Raw genomic sequence first — 24,929 nt, forward strand, 5'->3', positions numbered from 1 at the left:
TTTCTGACCATTTTGCTCTTTTTTTACGTATTCAAATTAAATTACATTTTTCAAATTTCAGTATGTCAGCTGAAGTCTTTTTGCTTAATTCATCATCATTCCTTGTGCGCTAAAGTTCATTTACCCTCAAGCTCTAAATTGTGTCTTGAGGAATGAAAATTTAGGATTGTTAAATATTTGAATATTTCTAAATATTTCAGCCTTATTATGCTGATAATATCATGCATTTTTTTTTCTTTAGAGAACAGCTGGTTCTCTAAAGATAATCAGGAAGTTCCTCGAGAAATTATCAAATTTCTATGCTGTCTTATAAAATCACCGAAAAATAAGATGCATACATGCACGTTTCTCTGTAATGATGTGCTTTTTAAATATGCTTGTCACATCCCGTCTCATCCTTGGGGCGACTGTGGATCAGTAGGTAGAGTCCTACAACCAGATGGTTGTGGGTTCGATCCCCAGCTCCTGCAGTCACATGTCAGTGCGTCCTTAATCAGTGGCATGTCAGTGGGTATGGATGAGTATGAATGGGATTGGCTAAAACTGGTGGCCAATTATCTAAAACAGCTTCTGCCATCAATGTGTGGATGTGAAGGCATGACCTGTGGTATTAAAGCACTTTGAGTAGTCAGATGACCAGAAATAATTTTCTTCGTTCAGTTATTTTTTGGTCCAGGCAGTGATTAAATAAATAAGGACATTTTTTAAAATGTGTGTGGTGATTTCTCTTGAGGAGGTGGTGGTGGTTCCTCAGGGTGTCTGGTCTGCAGGGTCTGAAAAAGTATTAAAGATAATACTCACTTTTTGACAGTCAGTAAAGATTTTAAAACTTGTTTTGTTTGAGGCTTAACCTCACAATTCCCACTCGTGTTAGTTATGATCAGATGATAAAAGACCTGTTGCATTAACTTCTACATCTTGTGACACCTTACACTCATTTTCTGGCTGTAGTAGATGTGTTAGCTCTTGTGAAAGATGCTGCTTATGCAAAGCCGACTTTAAGGTCAAACTAACACTTTTTCGCAGTGTTAAATGTCTGTCTAACTTATGAGGGTAAAAACATGTTTTCATGGATGTGCAATGACGTTGAGTAAAAAGTAAAAACCGTGCTGGAGCGTGGCGTGTGCCTCTGTTTCCTGAGCGTAGTTCTGTATTGTGTTGCAGATGGATTATGTCTTTAATGAGAGCAGAGCTGGAGTCTCAGCCTGCATGTAGCTGGATGGACACACTCAGCTAAGATGTTGTAATCAGATCTGCTAAGCTGGAAGCCTGGCTGCACGGTGCAGTGAAAGGCCCCGAGCGCTCCGTCATTATACCCTGCAGAGGGGAGGGGACGGCCCTCGCTGACCCAGTGTGTGTGGCGTTTGGCCTGATGAGATCAAATGTCACAATATTAAATAAATGTACGACATCTTTAAGCCCCTTGTCAATAGATTTATGAAAAATATGTTTGGTTTATGGGAATAGGAACAATAATATGAACAATGTGAAATCCAATCTCTCTGCAGCTTACTGTACAGCCCTCTGTTAAGGCTTAAAGCAATGATGTGCAACTTTCCGCCTTAAAATAGCAGTATTATAGTTGATGATGTGGTGACTGTCAGCAGTGAGAATGCAGGGCTCCCTTGGCTCTAAACTTTAGAACCTCTTATGGTTGTATAGTTGAGAAAAGGCCATTCTAATTTAGACAAACAAATGCACCACCACCACATATCTCTTACTATAGAGATATCATATTAGGGGATGCATGTACTGGATTTCTGCAGATATGCAGCTCCAAACTCATTTTGTCCTCTTACAAAGTGAAATATTTTGAGACTTTTTAAGATTTGATCTTGATGATTACAGCTCACAAAAATGAAACATCCAATATACACTCATTTATGCTCCCAGTACTTGGTCGTGGCTCCTATTGCACAAATTACTGCATCTTTGCAATGTGGCATGGAGCCAGTCTGTCTGGTGTCTCTCAACTTCCTGTTGACACTTCCCCAGAGATTCTCTATGGGGTTCAGGTCAGAATCAAACTAATACCATAGTAAACCAGCAGTTTTGTCTTCACTGTGGGAGGGTGGAGAGGAAATCACAATCTCCATAAAGCTCATCAGATGGAAGCATGAAGGTCTCTAAAATCTCCTGGTTGACTCTGGACTTGATAAAGACCAGTGGACCAACTGCAGCGGATGAGATGGACCCCCAAACCATCACTGACTGTGGAGACTGGAAACACTGGACTTAAAGTACTGAAGGATTCTGTGCTTCTCTGATCTTCCCCCAGACTCTGTGTCCTCGATTTCCAAAAGAAATACAACATTTACTTTCATCTGAAAACAGAAGTTTGGACCACTGAGCATTAGTCCAGTTTTTCCTCCTAGTCTAGGTGAGACGCTTGTAACATCTGTGGTTCAGGAGTGGCTCAACACTAGGAACACCACACTTAGAGTCCATTTCCTGGACGCATCTATGTGGTGGCTCTGGAACCACTGACTCCAGCCTTAGTCCAGTCCTTGTGAAGCTCCCCTAAGTTCTTGAATCTGCTCTGTTTGACAGTCCTCTGAAGGCTGAGCTCATCCCTGTTTTCTTGCCACATTTTTTCTTCAGTCAACTTTCCATGAATCTGCTTTCATACAGCCCCTAGGAACAGCCTGACCTTTCAGCAGTGACCTTTTGTGGCTTACCCTCCTTGTGGAGGATGGCACTGATTGTCTCATGGGCATTTGTCAAATCAGAAGTCTTCCCCATGATTGCAGTTATGTGAACCAGTGGTTCTCAACCTGGGGGTTGGGTTGGGGGGAGCCAGATGCCTTGAAAAATGGAAAATACTTTTGAAATTATTTTTTTCCTCACCCAATTTTGTTACTGATATTCGCCACTTTTAATCAGTTTTGCACAGTTTGGACCCATTTGTGGCACTTTACTCCATTTTTGCCAAAATTAACCAATTTTTATCCCTTTTTTACCAACAACTCTTTCCAATTTCAACACATTTTTGCTACTCTAAAACCATTTTTATCAATTTTAAACACTTTAAACCACTTTTTACTGCCTGTTTTGCCACTTCTAAACCAATTCTTGCAACTTTCTGTATATTGTTGCCTCTGTTGATCCATTATTGCCACTATCAACCCCTTTTTATCGCATTTTATGCCCATTTTTGCCCATTTCAACCACATTTCATTGTTGGATATGCCCATTTTGACCAGTTCAACCCATTTCTGCTAATTTTTGCTTATTTATCTGCCCCAGTTAACGAATCTTTGCCACTTTAAACATATTTCTGCGACTTTTTAATCCTCTTTTACCACTTTTTGTGCCTGTTTTTGCCACTTAAAACCATTTTTTGCTCTTTTTGCCACTGTTATCAAATTTATGCCACTTCTAACCCATTCCTGCTACTTCTAAAATCCCATTTAACTACCTTTCCCACCACCTTTTTGAACATTTTTTAAAATAATTTAACTGTTTTTAAAAAAAAGGGATTTACATTTTTAAGATGACTATATACTAAGGCACAAATTACTTTAAAAAAGAAATCTGTTTCCATGTTAAGAGTGGTTATTATTAAAATATGGATATGGATATCTAGCTAACTTTACAATGGACCATAGTTTTGTTGACCTCCATGGCCCCCAGTTTGGCTGGGTCCCAGAGAGTCCTCCCATTTATCCCCCCTTATGGGCAGCACTGTCTGCTCCTGACTGTTCTAGAATGGCATGGATGTGTTCAACCACCTTCAGGTACAGTGGGGGTCCCCGGACTCTGGCACCTTTATTTTGGGGGTCGCAGGCTGAAAAGGGTGAGAACCACTGGTATGAACTGACCCAGCGTGAGAGAGGAAAAGCTCAGGAAACCTTAGCAAAGGGACTTTTCCACAATATTCTAATATTTCACTTTATATGAGGTGAATCGAGAATATATGGGAGTTTAATTTTTTTTTATGGAATCACAGGTAAAAATGAACTTTTTCATGATATTCTAATTTTTAGATGCTCCTGTATACACACCTTTTTCATTCTAAAACACTAAGGGTCTCCAGTGGAAAGAGAGGCTGAGAGAGGAGCAGGGAAGTCGACAGTCTGGTAGATGTTTTACACTTGGGGCTTCATTCAGAATGTTCAGGGCCGACGGTGGGCTTTCTTTAGTGTGTGCCGTCCTATGCAACCATCTGCACTTGGTGTTACACCTGACTATTATGCCAGTATTTAAGGCTGATGTGAGATTGTACTGTCGATATGTACAGCCAGTCTATCAGCTGTAAACAGAGGGATGTAGCAGAAAGTACATCCCTCTACATATCATTCATAACAGATAGTGATGTAATGTTGATATCATGTTTAGCAGCTTTACTGTGTTTTGTGTTTTTTGTGCATAAATATGCACAACAAATAAACACTCCCAGCTAGGGCTGGGCAATTATTCGAAAAATTAGATTACATCGCAATATGGCCTGCTGCAATTTCCAAATTGCGTAAGGTGCAATATTTCTTTGACCTGAAATTTCGGTCAAAATATTAGTTTTAAACTTTATTTTGCAGCAGAGATGTTATACATGACAAAGCATGCAATCGTTCAAGTGCCATTTTTTTTTTAGAATGGTCTAGTAAAAAGCCTATCTTCTTCATTTTTGTTCTTTTTTTTATTAAATATAAAGATGACCAAAACCCTTCAATGCAACAGTTGATATCCAATTTGAAATTTGAGTCAAAATCATCAGAATTACATATTTTTAAATAATAGTTCAGTCTTTATTTAGAAATAATCATTGCATATTAAATCGCAATTAGACTATTTTCCAAAATAGTTAAGCCCTACTCCTAGCATGTAAAAGAAGCCAATCTTACACTAAAATTAAATGCATCAAATGAAATCTTTTTCCAATTTGATGGCATATTTATAAACTTTAATCTTGTGTAAAAGAGTGGTGATAATGGTGATAATTCAATATTCTGTTGGTCTTTAACTGGGAAATTTTGGAGAGTGTCTTAGCTAAACTTGTTGTTTTTTTAAAGCTACAGGAGATAAAATAAAGACATTTTATTCTTATATAGGGACATGAAATGTGGGTGAAATTGAGCAAACATGAAGCAGCAGATCTTTGTGATATTTCATGTAAAACCACAATGATGGAGTCACAAATGTCTGATTGTGTTTGTTATTTTCACACTTATCTGAATCTTCTGCTCTTATCTGTCCCTTTGACCCTCCCTGAAGTGGACACCAAGCAGATTGATTTTAGTGTGTATTAATGCTGATCTAATCTGCTCTAATCTGGTTAGTGTTGATCAGTAAGAGAGCTGATGCAAGCACTCAGCTCTTTACACACTCATCTGATTTAAAGCATCCTCACCAGCTCAGATCGGCACTGAATTTCTGTTTTCACCTCTTTTTTATCCCGGGAGTTTCCACTTTGTCAGAACCGTTCAGGGTGACTGTTGAAGGCTTTCTCTGTCACCTTGGCTCTGCAGTGTCACCTTTTTATTCAGTTTCTCTTTGAGGTCAGAGAGAAAAATCTCCTCAGGCACAGAGGACTACATTTTTGATCGCTCTCTATCGTTTCATTTCTTCTTTTATTATGTATAAAGTTTAACTGCTTATGAAACAGACTGAAACTGATTGAAATATTAACCTACAAAAATAAATGAGATTTTCTCCTAAAAGACTGACAATTTCTGTATAAATGTCTTTAATCCCTTTCATTGCTTTCTTAGGGCCACTTTGCAACAGAAGCCCTGTTTACACAATGCATTAACAGGGATTTATTTCCTTTTTGGGCAATCGGATACCAAACGTTTGTGTGGATGCACGTCAACTAAAAAAAAGGTTTGACATCCAAATCAATGTCAGTCTGTACGTTTGTGCCCCTAGCAAGCAAATTAAGTATGTGATCAGAGGATGTGTGCATGTAAATGATCTGTAAATGCATGTTATCAGAGAATTGGTTAGAGGAACAGGTGTCCGGCTGATGCTTGTCAACATTTTGCAGGAATTTGCAAATAAAAAACAGCATGTGACATTATCAGGCTTGGCATGGTGCATTTCTGCTGCCCAGCATTCCATGCTAGCAACATCAATAAAATCCAACAACCATTTCTGCACAGATTATAAATGGGAGATCCTGACATGCTGTAGCTATATGACAGCTTCATTAGTTTTTGGTCCATCCATGGGTACTTGGGGTGGATGCTTGAGACTGGCTGGGTCGTGGGTGTGGGTGGGGCGTGGTTGATTTCATTTTTCTTATTTTTGTATATTTGTGTTGTGATGATCAGGAGCAGGACAATCCTATCTTGGTTTTCCTTGCTGTTTCTTTGGCCTGCTGTCATCTGTCTTCTGATATTGCCACACTTGTATGCAAATAATACTGCTCCTGTATATTTTTTTTTAATGTGGCATAACACTGTTCATCCTCACTGTGATTTTTCATTAAAAATAATTAAAGAATGATAAAAAAAGAGGAATTTGCAAATAGATAGAGGATTTGGAGTGAAGATTTTGCCCGGTATAATACTAGTATAGAGTCTGGTAACGTTAGCTCTGCAAGCATCTCAAAGAAAACTTTATTTGCATACTACAATAACAAATACTATCTGCATTTTCTTAACTCTGTTTTTACATTTCTTATCTTAGAATCTGCACAAAACACGCACTTAGTCGCCAATGTAAAGGGGTCTTAAAATATAACGAGAGGGTTGTGCGTCCTTAGTTGAACCTGTTGCATGCTATTCTTTTGCTGCTTCAGCATGTCACATGAGATGCATGCATGTGCAGAAATAATTTATGCGCAGCAAAGATATTTGTTAGATTACCAAAAAAAATCTTAAAGCTCTACAGCTCAGTTGGTGCTGTTTTCAGACCTTGACTATTGAAAGTCATGGCCCACCTCTGTTATTGGGACAGATATAACATGGGGTTAGAAAAAGGTGACTTAAGATCTGTAGTACACACACACAGAAATGTTGATGCTATGATGCTTTTGCATGTCACATGTTTTACAATAAAACAGTCTGTCTTTCTAACAAGAGAGGCATATTTCAAACTTAAGTGTGCAAAGAAACAGATCCCCGTCTTAAGTGCCTAACCGTGCAAAGCAGATGGATCTGCCAGAGAAATATATCCATGCAATATCTGGCATGTAATAAATTGCCAACATGCTTGCATTGTGCAGGAATTTCCTAACTTTTTGATGAATAGAAACAAAGGACTGTCTCATTCAGGGTACTTAGAACGCATACTTTTTTGTTGCCACGTTATTAAAATATGTGTCAATATCATTTGATTTTAACTAGAATAATATTGCATTGTGGCAACCCTTCTGCATATACAGTTCATTTACAGAGCTGGAGCTTCAAAGAGTCTGATGTACCATTATTTCACATGGGTTACTAAATAAAAGTTGCTTCCATTTTTCTTAACCATCTTGTCTTCCTTCATTCTTCCTCTTCCAGAGCGACCCAGGCGGGCTGTCGGTGCTTCAGCAGCTCGGTCTGGACCAAAACACCGACTTCTCAGACTCCAGCGTGCAGCAGCGCCTGGACGAGCACCGCGAGAGGATCCGCAGGGAGATCCGTAAAGAGTTAAAGATCAAGGAGGGAGCGGAGAACCTTCGCAGGGCCACCACAGACAAGAGGAATGCCCAGCAGGTTGACTCACAGCTCCGCAGCTCCAAACGAAAGCTGGAGTCTCTCCACACTCAGCTGCAGGAGCTGGACGCACACATCGTGGTCAAGGGTCCAGATGACAACAAAGGTACCATAGTCACCTTTGAAAATGTTTTCTCCCACATAAGGCATTTGTCTAAAATGAAATTATTAAATATAAGTCTGTTTTTGAGGCTTTTCACCATGAATGAGTATCATAAACATGTCAGTTCTCTTTAATGTGCTTCTGCCACATTATAAAAGTAGCAATGTTTCATTAACTGCACAGATACCCCGAAATCTCCTGGATCACTTAATCGGACTTCAGCAAACCAACACCGCATCGCAGCTTTGGAGCGGCAGCTAAACATCGAGCTGAAAGTGAAACAGGGAGCTGAGAACATGATTCCAATCTATGCCAACGGAGGAACCAAGGTTTTTATCCCCTTTGTAATTCACTTTTACCCTGTTTGGACAGAGCATTAACAAGGATTCTATCTTTTATGAGTATTTGGATACTGAGTGGGACTCTTAAATGCTTTGTGTGGATACACCTTAATGTAAACTGAAGATATTTGATATCTGATAGCTCAGTCTGCATACAGAGGTGTGGGAAGTCTTCATCTAGATTGGGTTTTAACTGACATGATCTGCAGTATTCTGCTTGCAGATCGGGACCTAGAAGTGGGTCAAAAGCCATTTTCAGTTGGTTGCAGATGCCTGGAAAATTATGCAAAAATTCTCGAATGTGCCTTTATTTTGAAGGGCTTTTATCCATCTCTTTGCTCGGTTAGATCTCAAGTCCAAAATGATTCATTTTCATCACAAACATAATTGTAATCAGTGTTGGGTGCAACCAGAATGGAAGTACAGAAAAAAAAAACAATTCAAGCACCCCTTTTAATGCACACTCATGCAACACTTGCTGATTCAGGTGAGGGACACATTAGCTTGAGTCGATTGTGGAGGGAGAGGGAAAAGGTTCAAATAAGGTCAGCGGTTATAACGGTTAAATAAAGTATATCATTATGCTCTTTAGCAGTATGTTTATGACAAACAAGGGGAGAAAAGCTGTTAAAGAGGCACTCTTAGCTTGTGACAAAATGGCTATCATTCATTCTTATTGTCTTACTGCACACAGCATGCAGGGATAGCATGCCACAGTAAGAGAGCTGTGAAAATGATGTACAGGCTGCTGTTTGCATGAGGTCTGGTATCGGGTTGTCCATAAATGTTGTTCATTGCCCATGCATCCTTAAACCTGCATTAATGCACTGTGTGATTCCAGTGGTTCTCAACTGTGGGGTCGGGCCCCCCTTTGGGGGTCACGGGACACTACGAGGGGGTCTCCAGTTGCCCTAAAAAAACTAAGAATATTTTTTAAATTACATTGTTACCACTTTACACCAGTTTTGTCAAATTTTTACCCCTTTTCTTCATTTTTTCCCACCAATTTGAACACATTTTTACCATTTAACACCTACTTTTGTCAGTTTTAAACTCTTTCCACTACTTTTTTCCGCCTGTTTTTGCCACCTCTAAACCAATTCTTGCCACTTAAGCTTAATGTTGCCTCTGTTGACCCATCATTGCTACTATTAACCCCTTTTAACCACTTTTCACACCCATTTATTCCCATTTTAACCCTATCTCACCGTTTAATATGTCCATTTTTGCTAGCTTAACCAATTTCTGCCAAGATCTGTCTGTTTTTTCTTTTTCGGTTAACCCATTTTTGGCAATTTAAAGCCTTTTCAGTCACTTTTAATTCACCTTTACCACTTTTCATGCCCATTTTTGCCACTTTGACCAATTTTTACCTTTTTTGCCATTTTATCACAGTAAAACAAGGTAAAACTGAAAGGTATTGGTGCATGCCCACTAAGGTGCTTCTCTAATGTTTACAACTTTTGGGTCCCGACCCACTAGTTGAGAACCCATGGTCTTATCAACCCCTTTGTGATCATTTGCAGATTCTCTCTCTCTCTCTGATATTGCATCTTCTGTCTCTTTAACAGGACAAGAAGCTGCTCCAGACGGCGCAGCAGATGCTGCAGGACAGCAAGACGAAGATCGACATCATCCGCATGCAGATCAGAAAGGCCATGCAGGCCACGGAGCAATCTGAGGACAACCAAAGTACCCATGATGCTTCAGTTTTTATCCTCACTCTCATCTCTATACTCCCCCTTCATCCCACCTGTCGATCTTTCAGCTTATAAACACTGAATATTTTATGATGTGGGTTGTAATGGATCAATTCCTGCTTCAGAACTTCACAGTGTTCAGCCTTCCAGTCAACACACACACACACACACACACACACACACACACACACACAGATGGTCCATTACAGACCTCTCCCTGGCTCAGGTTAGAGCCTTATTGATGTTCCTGCATCCCCCTTGATGTTGCCCAACAACTAAAAGCCACGGCTCATTTAACAGAGGTTAGAGAAGAGGCAGGACAGATGCGGGGAGCCAGGAAGGGAGTGAGACAGAAAGGTCTGAGTCAGAGATGACGACAGAGCGAAGCAGAGGGGAGGAAAGAGTCAGAGATGAAAGGGAGGAGAGGCTGAAAGCTGCAGGAAGAGCAACAGAGATCACGGAGAGGAAATCCAGATGACTGTTCAGGAAAAAGCCCCAGTAGTACCGTTTTCACACAAAGCAAATTTACTAAAGACTCAGTATTAACTGTGCAAAGTCGGCCATGTCATCAGGAGCCATCTGGCAAACAAGCTGATACGCTTGTTCCCACAGAGAATGACCAGATCAGTCAGCATCATTGAGGAGAAATAGGCATAAGCTTTGGTGGTTTAGTTGAAGTGACTGAAGCCTGTTAACAATAGCAGCTGTTGAAGATATAAGCCTTTGTGCAGCTACAGCAGTTTGATCAGAACCAGACCACATGTCTTTATTAACCTCCTGAGACCTGAGCTTTTGTTTGCAAAGCATTTTTATTTCCTTCCACTTATCTGGAATAATTAGGACCTGACACATTTAAAGCTCAGCCTTATCTTTGAACAGGAATTTATTTTGGCCAAAAATGTCTAATATCAACACAAATTCCCCTAAATTTTCTTTAAAAATCCTTAGACATATTATAAAGTTTCCTGTAAAAAGTACCCAAAAATTTTTACAAATATACCTGAAATGTTTCAGTGAAACTCCATCATAAAGCCTACATTTTAATAAAATTTTCCCCCAAAATTCCAAAGCCAATATACTTCCCAAAATGTACAAATATATTTCCCAAGATTCCATAAAAATGATAGAGAATTCCCCCAAATATCCTGTCAAATTCCTTGAAATTTCCATAAAATTCTAGAAATTTCAAGGGACACCCTGCCCCAAAATAACTGCCTTATCTTAGCCAAATTTACAGTGTTTCTGCAAGGGGTCTGAATACTTACATTAAGACATTTTTAGACATTTAGAGCTATACAAATAAAGAGACCACGGGGATAAAGATCATTCTGTAAATCGAGATAAAGCAATCCAAACAGCCTGAGTCAGAGAAGAGATAACGTTAACAAATGCTCAGATATCTCAAGTTTGCATACTGTTCTCATGTTGATAAGTGAATCTATCATTCTCCTCCAGGTAAGCCAGACATGTGCGGGGTAGAGCTGCGTGTGGAGGAGCTGTGGCATCATTACCGTGTGGAGCACGCCATGGCCGAGGGTGCCAAGAACATGCTGAGACTGCTGGGCGCAGGAAAAGTTCAAGACAAGAAAGCTATTGCAGAGGTCAGAGAAGGATGTTATCCTTGATAATTATCATGTAATTGAGATAAATCATTCAGAGGTTCATGATAAATAATGTAAAAAGTCATGCAATTTCCTAGTAAATATCCCGGTTTGACATTTTAAATTTGATTACAGTTCTTCCCAAGGTGGTTCTAGTGCAGGGGTGTCAAACTCAAACATAGCAGGGGCTGGATTCTGGATTCAGGTCTAACCAGAGAGCCTACTAGGGTCAACACAACCTTAAACTGTCAACCTCATTTTCACCAGTGACTCTATATGTATATATATATATATATATATATATATATATATGTATATAAACAGCACTGATGCTAAATCATTTAGATATTCAAAAAAAGGAAAAAAGATAAGTGGAAAAGCTCAAAATCTGAGATAAAAGTCCAATTTATTAGTTCAAAAGGTCAGAACACGATATTAAAAATAGAAAAATAATGCTTTTAAAAGCAAGTATATGAGTAGAAAGTTGAAATCACAAGTTTAAAAGTCAAAATATGACTTGAAATTTTGATTTGTGAGTCTGATAGGTCTAAATATGGGATTAAAAAGCCAAAATTACGAGTTGAAAATATCAAAATATGAGCTAAAATTCAAAATAATGACTTAAAAAGTAAAAAAAATATGTCTTGAATTTCAAATTGTGAAATTTATTTTAAGACAGTGGCAAAACTTTCTAGTAAAATCTCAGAACTCTCCCTCTAAAGTTAGATGATCAAAATGAGGCCACTCTCGTTCCTTCTGATAAATTTAATCCTACAGCCAGCGGCCGACCAGCTCAGCCCGACTGGGAAAAGAAAAACAAACCTAGATCCAAAGGTGCGATGCCCTAATGAGGCTTTACGTATTTCATTAGGAAGCTTAAAGGTGCAGATAAGTCGATTTTGAAGACTTTCGACTGAACCAGGCTTTCTGTTTTCGCCTGATTCCAGCCTTTACGCCAAACTCGGATAACCTACTTTTGTTTTAACCTAAATTCACAAGAAAGGTTTTGATTTTAAACCCGCTGCAAGAAAGTGGGTTAGCACATTCAAGTTTTCTTTAAAGCAGTTATTTCTTTTTTTTTCTTTTAGTTGCAGAAGTCTTCAGTACTTTTCTATATATTTTATTTAAATGCAAAGAGAAAAAATGCAAAAAAATTAGGTGAACAGCCCAGAAGTAATCAAACAAAACAATCACTAACAATCAGCTCATGCTGTCAGTACAGATTCAGTACAGTCATTTCCTGTAGCTAGTTTCTGAAATAGGTCACTTATTTATGTATTCAGAGAGTTAATGTAGCCCTTTTTGCCTACAGCCATGCCGTATTGTATCGTCTTTTGTTGGAGTTGAGAGAGATTTTTTTTTCTAGGTGTTGACCTCTGCAAAAAATGACTTTGTGAAAGAGTTCGGTGTGATTTTACAGTTGTAAACATTAGAGGAGCACCTGAAAATATCCAACCAGAATTTATTTAGTTTGAGGCAAGACCAGAATAAGTGGCCCTGAGAGCAGACGGTTAAAAAGTGTTTCTTGGTGCAGAAAGTGAAACTTTAAATTGATTTGTTTAGTGTCAGGAGATTTGAAACAACGACCTTTACTGTCTTTTAAATACAATACAATCCTCATTTTATTACGACTCGTTTCATAGTTTTAGTTTCGTAGTTTTTCCTCAATTTTTATGAAACCACAATGAATACACTCAGTTAACCCTTATTTTCCCTCATTTGTGGTGTGTAAAATTGTCTTCATTAGTAGTTCTCTTCCTGCCTACAAGGAGAGCCTGAGGCAGGGAGAGAAGCAGCAGTAAACCCAGAGCAGAGAAGACATAAATGACACTGATTAAGTCAGATAAAGCACAGAGCAGGAGCTGGGGTGGAGGAGGGTTGCAAAAAGCAAAGCATAGCCAGGCTAGAGCAGTTTAGATATGGCAGCATGAGTGCAAATAGCATGCTTAGAGTGAATGTGCTGGCCGTCAGCTGATGATGACTTGTGTGAGATCAGCTGATCTCAAATATTTGGCAGCGCTCGCCTCTGGCCTGCCTGAATTAACCCTGTACGCTCAATTTGTGATATTGACTGGTTCCTGCAGGCTCAATGCGGTCTGAGCGAGTCGTCCCAGCGTCTCGACCTTCTCCGATGTTCTCTGGAGCAGAGGCTGGTGGAGCTCCCCGAGGATCATCCCAAAGCCTGCCTCATCAAAGAGGAGCTGGTGCTGGCCTCCTCCTCAGCCTTCAGCTCCCGCCACAGCACCCCCTACGTCCACAACCAGTACAGCACCCTGAGCAAACCATCCCCTCTCACAGGTAGACACAGAAACTACAACATGCAAACTGTAAAACAAATACAATGCTTAACCTCCAGGTCACTTTTTATTTTTTTAGTGTAGTATATCCAGATGTATTGTTGTTTTTCAGGCGTAAATCTTTATCAATCTTTCCTTCCAGGTACTCTCCAGGTGCGTCTCTTGGGCTGTTTGGGGCTCCTGGAGGTGGTTCCAGGTCGGAGCAGAGGGACTCCGGTGGTTCTTCCTTCCTTCACTCCTACAGATGGACGCTCATCCTTCAAACTGAGCGGCCTCTACAGCCGCAGCACCAGCAGCATGAGTCTGAAGATCCCCGGGAAGAACGAGGAGCTCTCCAGTGAGTGATTTCATCTTTTTTATTTCTACAGGATGTGTTTTAACAGCTGTATGCTTTCTTTCTTAAGGTTAAAGCAGCACGCCTCTATTACAAGGTTAAAAACCTTGAAGAGAATAAATCAGTGAAGAAATAAAACATTACATGAGTATGGTGAGCATTTTGCTTTAAAAGTAAAACCTCTTTTTGTGTTTCTCAGCGGAGGTGAGCACAGTGCTGAAGCTGGAGAACACAGTTGTTGGTCAGACTCTCTGGAAAACGGTTGGAGAGCAGGCCTGGGACCAAACCTTCACTGTGGAGCTGGAGAGAGTAAGAAACACCACACTCACAGCCTGTTACAGTGGCATTTTACTCTATTTTACCAATCTCACCTTAACTCTGCTTTTGCATGCATTTTTTCTCTTAGCTAAGTAAACATATCCAGATTTTGTAAAGCATGACAAACAGGTTTTAAGTAGCTGTATACTTCACTCATCATTTTATGGCCTCTGCTCTTAAAAGGTGTATTAAAAATAAACTTGACTTGCTAACTTGCATCAGAAAAACTGCTGTTTTGTCTGCAGCTCAGAGTTAAAAGTTTTGCAATGCAGCCTGTTATAAAAAGAGAGGAACATGCTGAGCAAGTGAAATAAAGTTGCTGAGTTCACAATCCTCTAAAAAAGCCAAAATATAAGATTTACACCCTGTTTGTTTCAGTGACATACAAAACAGCAAAAGCAGATAAAGACTACAGTAAATACTTCTTCAGGAGCTTTGAAGGGTGTATAACTTTTCATTAGAAAGAAGTTAAAGATTTAATTTTCATTCATACTTTGTATCCTTTTATTTGTGTATATTGGCTAAAGATGAAAATTTAGAGTAGAAGACTTTACATGCCTTTTCGTAAAGTTTTCTATAAATTAAAAGCTATAAACACAGTACCTAAAAAGAAGTTTGAAACTGTTATCAATATGCTTCTGAACTGACTTACTAAAAGTTTTAAACAGCAGCAGGGCACAGTAGGGTACAGTCAGTTATCTTGACTAAAAAATGAGCAGCCTCTCACCTGAGGCTTTTATTGAACCAATTTATTTTATCACTTGTTCCTGCAAAAGTTCAGGCCTGTATTCACAGCTGCCTTTTTTCTGCTGGCAGCGCTCACAGCCTTAGTTTCAGAGCACTTCTTACCAGTACCTGTCTGGTTACTAACAGTGATTTCTGCCTTGCTAGGTAGCACACACGTGCTCAATATTTTCCGTCATTTAAAGAAAAATAATTTGAACATAGGAATGGACAGTAATATGGTAATACTGTATCCTTGGGTATTTGATAACAGCCACAGTTTTGCTTGAAATGCTGTCATAAAGACTGTGCTGCATAATCAGCACATGTTTATAATAAATGCCTCAAGAATGTGTCTGTTTCCAACAGCAGCACCACTGCCTGTTTGTGAAGACATTAAATTGAGATTACAGAACTCCTGCTAGTAATAATTCACCAAGGAGCCGAGGATCTGCTTATATAAACCCTATAAAGTTGTTATGGTTCTAATGTGATCAACAGCAATGAGTTTAAAAACCCTTCTTCTAATTCTTCTTTCTGGGGGTAATACAGTGATGGTTAATGAGCTTAAGTTTATTGATAACCCTTTATGCTGCAGCAGCAACATCAGGAACAATTAAAACCATTGTTGTGTTATATAGATGAATTAAATCAGTTGTTGTTGGTTATTTTGGGAGCTTATATAGGCTGTCACTTTTTAAGCATCTGCAAAGCAACATTGTAGCTGAATGGAGCTAACCATCATGCACAGTGTGAAAATAAACAATATTAAAGATCTTTCTTCTTTCTTCTATCTGTTTAAAAGCACACAGAGCATGACTACACATTCCTAGATGCTGTCTGATAATAGTTTAAGACTAATATTTCTCATATCGCCTCAAGAGCAGGGTTTAAAAGGGTATGCATATGCCCATTAAACACAAAGACAAGGGGAAATAACGAGGCAGACTTAATTTGATCCCCTGTCCTGATGCAACTCAGTCTACCTGTGAAGTTTGAGAAATAATGCTGCAACTATAAATCCTTCCAGCGCCTCGTAATGGACCCTAATTGCTTTTTTGTAGACTTAAACATTTTGTAAAGGATTGAATGAAAGACTCTGCTCCCTGTGCATGTGCGTGCTTTCTGGCAAGTGTTTGGCTTAAACTGCTGCTTTGAGGTGGTTTTTAAACACCTGGTTATGATTCTATATACAGCGCAATAAAGGTTTGATGGTATTATAAAATGGTAATGGCTCTATCCTACTCAGAAAACATGAAAAAAGAGTACATCAGTCATGTCCAGGCATTTACAGCAGGTGTAGACGTGGAAATTACTCTTAAAAAGGGGAGTCAGATCATTATTTGCTCTACCATTGCTGTTGACAAAGCTGGCATCATAAGTCCCACCCCCTTCTGATTCTGATTTGCCAGTACAGGAAGAGTAACATTGACGAATACAGCAATGTTCCAAGAGATAAACTGTTTTCAGCTCTGAGGTTGTGGCAACAAAAATAAGTGATGCAGAGGGGTGACTACATTAGTTTGCATTGAAATAAGACCGCTTCCAGGCCAGCAGAGAAAAATGAAGGCTGTGGACACAGGCCCCAAAATATGCTCTCACAAAGAAATGTCACAAATACTTTACAAACAATATCTCTTACATTTTGCAGGACACTGCAATGCTTTTGCAAGAACTGATTCACCAAAAGTCAATAAAATAAGCCATTAGATTTCAGATAAATAAAACCAAGGAGTTACACATAGTAAATGGTTATGATCGAGACAAACTTTGACCAATTTTGTATTAAAAAATTTAAACCCACAATGATTAACCTATGGTTTACATCTGTTTAAACCATAAAGTGTCTTTAAATTCCTCTAATAGGAACCCTCAATCTGACAGGGAGCTACAGACTAATCATTTTAGATATTTAACAGCTGATTTCTGCCTGATTATCAAACATTCTTGTTCCATCCCTGGTGTTTTTTGTGTTTAGTCCAGAGAGATGGAGATTGCAGTGTACTGGAGAGATTATCGCTCTCTGTGTGCTCTCAAGTACCTGAAGCTGGAAGAGTTCCTCGACAACCAGAGACACCAAGTGAAGCTGGAGCTGGAGCCACAGGGGCTGCTGCTGGCCGAGGTAAACGACACACAAACGGCAAACACACTGTCAGGATGTATTACAACACAAGCTGCATCCATGAAATGCCCAAAAAGCAAAAGTAACACCACTTAATACAAAAATATCAGCCTGTAGAGTTCATTGAAGTATGTATTTCCTGGCATATAATAATGTTGTTTTTGTTTTTCAGGTGACTTTCTTCAACCCGGTTATCGAGAGAGGACGGCGACTCCAGAGGCAGAAGAAAGTCTTCTCCAAACGCCACGGTATGTTTAAGTTTCCACACATGGAGGCACAGAGAGAAAACCTTTATCAATAGAAACAAGTCAGGGAAGTGGATGCTGTGCCATGGCAAGTTTTCATGGAAAATGAGCCCAAATCAACCCCTGCCAAATGCACAAAAAAAAAAACCCAACCAAAGGTTCAGTAAAAGCGTGGTTATTCTCACTATTTCTTCTCTAATGTTTTCTGAGTCATTTCAGGCTGAAACAGAAAGTTTTAACTGTGTTTGCAGAGCGTAGTTTTCAGCCAAAAGGGTTGTTAAGTGCTGCTGCAGAAAGCTTATAAATGGCTCCTGGTATTTTGAGGAACTGGGTTTGCAAACATTTACTGGAAATGTAAACTGGGGTCACGCAGCCCAGCTCAGCTGTGTCATGCCATTAAAGCTGCAGGAGGTTTTCATCCATCTGTCGCATGCTAACGAGGTGAAAGAGCGCCATTTTCCAGCTCAGAAACACGGCTCAAGTGCAAGCATTATAAAACAAAATAACTGAAAAAGGCACAAATATATTAAGACGATACGTTGGTTAAATGTGCTTTTCACTGGGAAATCTCACAAACTTGAACACAAAAAGGAATGAAAGCAAATTAGTTCAGTTTTAGATGGACTAAAACAACACAGCTGGTTTTCTGACGTCTAGAATTGGTTCTTCTTCTCTTTTTTCCTTCATAGGGGAATTTAAAGGTGCATTGTAACTGCATATAGCATGCATATAATAACACTACAGGCACACATAGGTTGGTCAATCAGGTCTTATTAGGAAACTTATCTCTCAAGGTAAACTAATAAGTACAGAACATCTTTTACTCATCCTGCCTCACATTTATGCAGCACTAAACTTATTTTAAAACTTAGAATTTAACCAGGTTTTATGCATATTTTGCTATCATATTTGTTTTTGCACAGTCTTACCTCTCTGATCAAGTGAGTTGTTTTAGATTCTGTTCTATTTTTTAAGTGCATTTTCTCTCTCTTGATGTGAAGCAAGTGGTGCAATTATTTTCCTTATCATTTTTACAATGATGATATGCAATAAGCTACAAGCATTATTACCTCAGGGCTTTTCTATGATGAGTTACAAGCTTGACTCGCCTCAATTCCACTTGTTTTATATATTTTTTTGATTAGGGATCATACCTGGTACCTGATACTTTATTTAGTATCACCCCTGCTGAGGTTCCAATCCAGCATAGCTCTAACTGAAATATGACGTAGACACCCTGCCTACCACTGATTGGTCAGAGAGTACCGTCAGCATTAGCATCACTAGTGGGATGTCCGACAAGGGAGTCAAACCTCTCCCACTGTCAGCTTGATACTGCTGTAAATATCTCTAGACGCTCTTGTATTTTTCAATATTATTCTGCCCCGCTCTTTGCAACCATTTGGGATCTTGCAGTCTGAGAAGTAGGCACACTATTGTCTTAATGTTTTCCATCCATGTTGGACACCATGGTAGTCACACGTAGCCATGCTGGGACCACCCCAACTATGTTAAAACAGTTCTATCAAAGTGTATACTGTCATGGGAACCAAAGTGCCTGATTCCAATGCTAAGTAGAGTGGAGTGGATACCACACACAGAAATATACCATTATTACATGTGTTCATCTTTTTTGGGGTAGTATAGTTAATTTAGATTTATTTAATACATAGTACTGTGCAGAACTTAAGGGCATGTTTGGGCCTAAAGTTGAGGCTGAAGTAAGACCTGTAATGGCGAGTAAGCCAGCCTGAGGATACCATTGGGAAGAGGGGGGAGGATTGACACAACCCCAGTCGTGCTGTGGATGTCCTTGCATATTACCAGGGGCATGGGGAAATAATATCTTACCAAAATAACAAAATCTGCATCTTAAGGTTTACAGTAAGGGGTGGATGTGGGGAGTAAGCATGGCCTAGGGTGCTGCCCCGGCGGGTAGTTGGGTTGCCACGATCTCCTGGTCAGGCTGTGGATGTCCAAAAGGCCTGAAAACTGCCGGCGGGCATATCACTGTTTTTAATCTCAGTTTATTTGTTTTTATGGACTTCTATGTCTGCTAATAAAGATGATGATGATGATGATGATGATTATGAGGATGATGATGATGATGTATAAACATTTTTTCATCACATGTTGCATAAAAAAAAATGTCAGTTTAGCATAAAGAAACTCCTTTTTATTTAGAAGAATAAGCAGTTAGATTAAATACATTTTAATTCTCCCTTTCACTCATCTGAGATGCTTAAGGGTTTGCTGGTGAAAGTTATTGTCTTTCTTTCTTGTTCTTTTTTCATGATTTTATGTTTTCAAAATAAAGACATTAATCAGCTCTCCAAAATAAACTCCTTTCTTTTCCAAGCTACAATCATTGCCTTCTCTTTTCTTCATCCAGTTTTGTTCTGGTTTGTGTGTTTTCCAGGTAAAGCTTTCCTGCGAGCTCGTCAGATGAACGTCGACATCGCTACCTGGGTCCGCCTGCTCAGGAATGCTATTCCCAGTGGAGGCAACGCTCCTGCTTACACACCGAGTTTCTCAGGAAACACACACAGCACCGGGTATGTAAACAGTGTCTCTTCAGCTTTTCAATGGCTGAAAAATATTCTGAAGAAAAGGGAGCAAATATTTAATCTCCTTAGAAATAATTCTCACGATTTTTTACCAGTTTTGATTCATCACTTCATGGAATTATCTCTTATTTAAAAAAATTACCTCAGCTTTTATCATTGTCCATGCTTTTTAGCATCAGTCACTGAATTCAGATGAATCTGCATGTATGCTTCAGGATTACTATAGATGTTTAAGTTATTACAACAGTAATAAGAACAGTGAGTGAACCCTAAAACCTAAAAATTGTACACACTAACATTGGCATTTATGTGCTTTCTGGTTATAATTTACCTTTGGTAACCATGGATATAATAAGAAAAGCTTGCAATAATCAACAACCAGGAATATAACAGTAAAACGTGATAAAAAGCACCTTTAACGGTCCGGCACAGGAACATGACCACCATCAGAATCTGGTCTGTTAAAGTAGTATGGTCTATTGGCTCGTAAAGCAAACATTTCCCCTCATTCTGTTATGCTACTGTCACAGTAAAGTCCTTTAATTTCAAACTTTGGGACAGTAAGTCTGATTTATTTTCTATCCATGTTGTTGAACTTCAGAGAAATCTCCGTGGAGAAGCTGAATCTGGACAGCGACTCTCCTCCCAAAGCTGAAAACAGGAGAGACGTGGTGGACGCACCTGCTCCTCTGGTGAGTTAAAAAAAGGAGGGAATCAGACGGGACATTCTCAGAGCGGGAGGAACAGATCGGCATCTTAACACTATCATGTTTCTGTTTTGCTCACTTCTGACCTGCAGACTCTGGTGTGGAAACAAACGCTCCAGTCATACTCTGCTGAGCTGTGAAATCTAAGACAGGCAGAGAGAGAGAGGAGAGGGAGAATGATTAGAGAAAAAAAGAAGAGAAAAACTCAGGGAGGCAGATTTAATGAGACACAATTGGATGGAGGGGAGCTTTAATTTGATCAAGGCCAAATCCCTGTTAGTTTCCCAGCGTGAAGAGAAAACAATCTGCAGAGGGCGACGGTGTGAGAGAGGTCGCCTGAGGAGAGGAGGGAACTTTAGGGAGGGGGGAGAAAACTTTACCAGCTTAGGAAAACTTCAGTTAAAGGAAAAGAAAGAACGACAGCATATAGCTGCTAGCCTTTTCAGACTTTTTCACACTTACTGTAGGATTTAGAAAAACATCAGTGGGCAGACTTTTAGCCAAGCTGACTGAGCAAACAAGCCTTAAACAGTGACTACAGACACCCTTAATTTAACATGAGTTTTTAGCATCTCATCTTTGGCCTGATAGAGTTATGATTTTCAAAATGTATGGTACAGGATGGCCTTTTTTTCATCTCATGATAATGAAGGGGCTTCCTTTAACCCTTAAAAGTCTATTTGATATCCTGATGCATTTGTCCCTAAGGACAAAAGATGTTTACTTCCCAGAAACAGCTGTAAAAATAATATATATCAATATTTCTTCCATTTTAAACAAGTCTGTTTTTTAAAAGTAATGTAGCCTCAAATGTAAATATCAATTTTATTTTAGGGATTTTCACCCTTTAAAGGCCAGTATGTTTAACCAACTCTACTGATTTTTAATTGAAAAAATAAAATAAAAAAATTTCCATAAAATACATATCAGGGAGTATTTATTATTATTATTATTATTGTTATTATTATTAAAAGACCCTGAGATTGGTCAATAATTTGCAGCAACATTGAATGTGATCCATTAATTTTTTAAAATTTATTATTATTATTTTTTTATTATTATTTATTTTTTTTTATTTTTTTATTTTTTTTGGAATGTCAGATTAAAAAAAAACCTGACACTCATGGTCCTAACAACATAAAATATCAGCTTCCTAAAATCAGCCGTAAAAAATACATAAATTTTTCTCCCCTATAAAACTACTTCAGCCTCAATATACATATCAAATATCAATTTCATTTTAGGGCTTTTAACCCTTTAAAGGCCAGTGTGCTTACCGAACTCTACTGATTTTATTATTATTATTTTCTTAATAAAATTAAAAATTTTCCATAAAATACATATCAGGGAGTATTTATTATTATTATTATTATTATTATTATTATTATAAGACCCTGAGATTGGTCAATTATTTGCAGCAACATTGATTTTGATCCATTAATTTTTTTTTTTTTTTTTTTTCTTGCAATGTGAGATTGGAAAAAAAAAAAAAAAAACACCTGAAACTCATAGTCCTAACAACATAAATTGTCAGCTTCCTAAAATCAGCAGTAGAAATGTTGTATATCAATATTTCTCCCCTTTAAAACTACTTTAACCTGAAATAAACCTATCAGATATTAATTATATTTTGGGGATTTTAACCCTTTAAAGGCTAAAATATTCACACACACACAATTCCACTGATTTTATAAAAAAAAACTAAAAAAAAAAACAAAAATAATTTCCATAAAATACATATCGGTTTTTATTCTTATCTGTTGGATTTAATTGTTGATAATTATCTTTTAAAAATGGGTTAAAAAACAAAACTGGGCCGAACGTAGAGCCTTGAGGAACCCCCTCATATTCAGTGTCATTACAATAGCTTAAAGTGACTTTATCTTGGTAATAATTTATTTAAAACCATTGGAATAAATGTTTTTACATCCCTATGTTTGCTTCTATTCGTGCCATAAAGTCAAATTTGGATTGCAGAGACCAGAAGCAGAACAGGACACAGAATTAGAGATGCTCTGTGGCAGATGGTGTGATCAACCGGGCTGAAGTATTAAAGGATTAATTACACTGATGTTTTTTACTGAGGTAATTAGCTGTGAGGAGGGCATATAGAGGAGGAGGGAGCCTGTTGTCCAGCAGAGGATCTGGAACCGGGCCATGATGAGCCTCGGTGTTTGTCTGTTTGACTGAAGGTCGTTGCAGATGTTAGAGACCAGTTTTTTTCCTCCTTATTCACTCTTTTTGTCACCCCCTCTCTGTTGTTTTCCTCCGTACATCCTCTCCTCCCTCCTCCTTCGTCTCTGTGGTGTTTCACAGGAACAGACGCCGGTCATTGAACCCCCATCGACACCGGATGTCCCTGTTCACGAGCAGCCGACCAGATCGCTGTCCCAGAACTCTTTTCGCAGGTGAACACACACACACAGACACTTTTATTCTCACACACAAAAAACAAACAAACCTGAAAATATCATTTCCAATATGGCCGACACAGTTTGACACCAGGAACACCCCCACACACAATATGGTCCTGTGCTGGACACTCTGCAGCTGAGTCAGCATTAATGTGGATGACAGCATATGTCGCTCCAAATAAAAAAAACACTTGCTGTTAGCTTCAATAATACAAACACTGCTTAGCTCGGTCTAGATCTAAGATTCAGGGAGAAGGCTGCAGCTTTGTCACAGCTGGTTAAATCTACAATTAGAGTTTTCCTGACTGAACAGTTGTCCTTTTTCATAATGAAACCTCACACAGATTATAAGGGAGCTTTATTATCTCTCTCTTAAGCATATGTTGTTGTTTATGTTGCATGCACAGCCCATAATCTGTCTTTTTTATGTCTCAGATCCAGTGGTAGTCCTCTCTGCCTGCAGGACTTCAAGCTGATAGCCGTACTCGGACGGGGACACTTCGGAAAGGTAAATTATGATCACAATATTTCAAGAATGCATTGAGGAATATGGGTGAAATTTGGCTCAGGCTTTCACTTGGACTTGAGGGTAAAATAATTGGATTTTGGAGGTCAAAGTTACCTTGCATCACAGACCTTTTGCAGACAGTTGATTACTATGCCATCTCTCATTGCTGTGCATTTCAGTTGACAGTGACAGTATGTTTGAGCTGTGTTTGGAACATGTAGAGGAAGAGACTACAGAGTAGAACCAGCCTTTTTCACACAAATGTCATTGACTGTTATCAAATAACGTGAGTCACCTCAAGGGTGAGATACAGGACTGGAAAGTTGCAACAAAACCTTTGACGTCTGTGTAGCCGTTTACACCAAAAACCTCTTTGTTTAGCTTTCCATTAAAATGTCAGAATATGCCCTTCAGACTGCACAAAGAGGCGAGTGCTCTCTCTGTTTTCAACATCTCATTCAGTTGAAAGTTAACAGGGTCACGGTTTGAAATGTGCAGTGTGTGCTGCTATTAGCATTAGACCATTCAGTGCTTGTGTTTCTAATGAGCAATTGCTATGAAAAATGCTTTTTTATGCTTTATAAAATGATTTGCAGGCATTTCAGGCTATGAAAGCTGTCTGTGTACAAGCTTTGCACTATAAATGTCACTACTACTGTGGGGAACTTGTGCACAAGAGTGTGTGTTCAGGACTGGTATCCAATCAGAGGCTGCTTTAGCTGTCCAGGAGGGGGCGGGGCAGAGCTGCATAGACTGTGTGATGGTATATGCAAAATGTCTATATGTGCTTGACCCACAGCTGTAGTTTCACTGTCCAGAAACTGACCAATCACTGAGCCCATGTTAACTTAGATGGCAGGCTTTAACTACAGTCTTTGGCAACAATCAACACTGATGTGCAATTATCAAAGCATAATTTGAAAGGGCGATATGATGAGCTAGTGTCTCGAAGCTGAAGCGAAATTACCACAGCGTTAATACAAAAGTTTGCAGCTAGGTGATGTTATCCAATATCCATGATGTTACCAATAAAGTGAAAGAGCTTCTGTACTTGTGATTTTGCAGACACACTATGTGCACACATAGCTTCATCCTAATGAGAGACTTTCCTGTGTTTATGTGAGGGAAAGGGAAAAAATGTATTTCATTGTCCAGAGGGACGGGACCCAACAGTGGGTCGTGGAGCAGTTTTCAGTGGGTTGCGAATGTGTGTTTGGGAAACAATGGTAGCAAAAGTCTATGAAGAACATGCATACTGTTAATTTTACTCAGTTTTATTGTGATAATGGGTGAATTTATTATTTTTTTC

General features: G+C 38.9%; 1 protein-coding gene across 5 annotated transcripts in view; it reads left to right on the plus strand.

The window, feature by feature from the left end:
* The window catches only part of pkn1b (protein kinase N1b), a 74,380-nt gene that overhangs the window by 42,841 nt on the left and 6,610 nt on the right, over positions 1-24,929 (plus strand). For all 5 annotated transcript variants that reach the window (XM_041777670.1, XM_041777669.1, XM_041777671.1 and 2 more), the window contains 13 exons: positions 7,446-7,746; positions 7,927-8,072; positions 9,656-9,776; positions 11,240-11,385; positions 13,470-13,683; positions 13,825-14,019; positions 14,216-14,325; positions 17,036-17,179; positions 17,352-17,427; positions 19,844-19,979; positions 20,593-20,683; positions 23,015-23,106; positions 23,548-23,620. In XM_041777670.1, the coding sequence (XP_041633604.1) occupies positions 7,446-7,746; positions 7,927-8,072; positions 9,656-9,776; positions 11,240-11,385; positions 13,470-13,683; positions 13,825-14,019; positions 14,216-14,325; positions 17,036-17,179; positions 17,352-17,427; positions 19,844-19,979; positions 20,593-20,683; positions 23,015-23,106; positions 23,548-23,620 (1,845 nt within the window). The remainder of the gene's footprint in view (positions 1-7,445; positions 7,747-7,926; positions 8,073-9,655; positions 9,777-11,239; positions 11,386-13,469; positions 13,684-13,824; positions 14,020-14,215; positions 14,326-17,035; positions 17,180-17,351; positions 17,428-19,843; positions 19,980-20,592; positions 20,684-23,014; positions 23,107-23,547; positions 23,621-24,929) is intronic.

Source organism: Cheilinus undulatus, linkage group 21, assembly GCF_018320785.1.
Source record: "Cheilinus undulatus linkage group 21, ASM1832078v1, whole genome shotgun sequence".
NCBI lineage: Eukaryota > Metazoa > Chordata > Actinopteri > Labriformes > Labridae > Cheilinus > Cheilinus undulatus.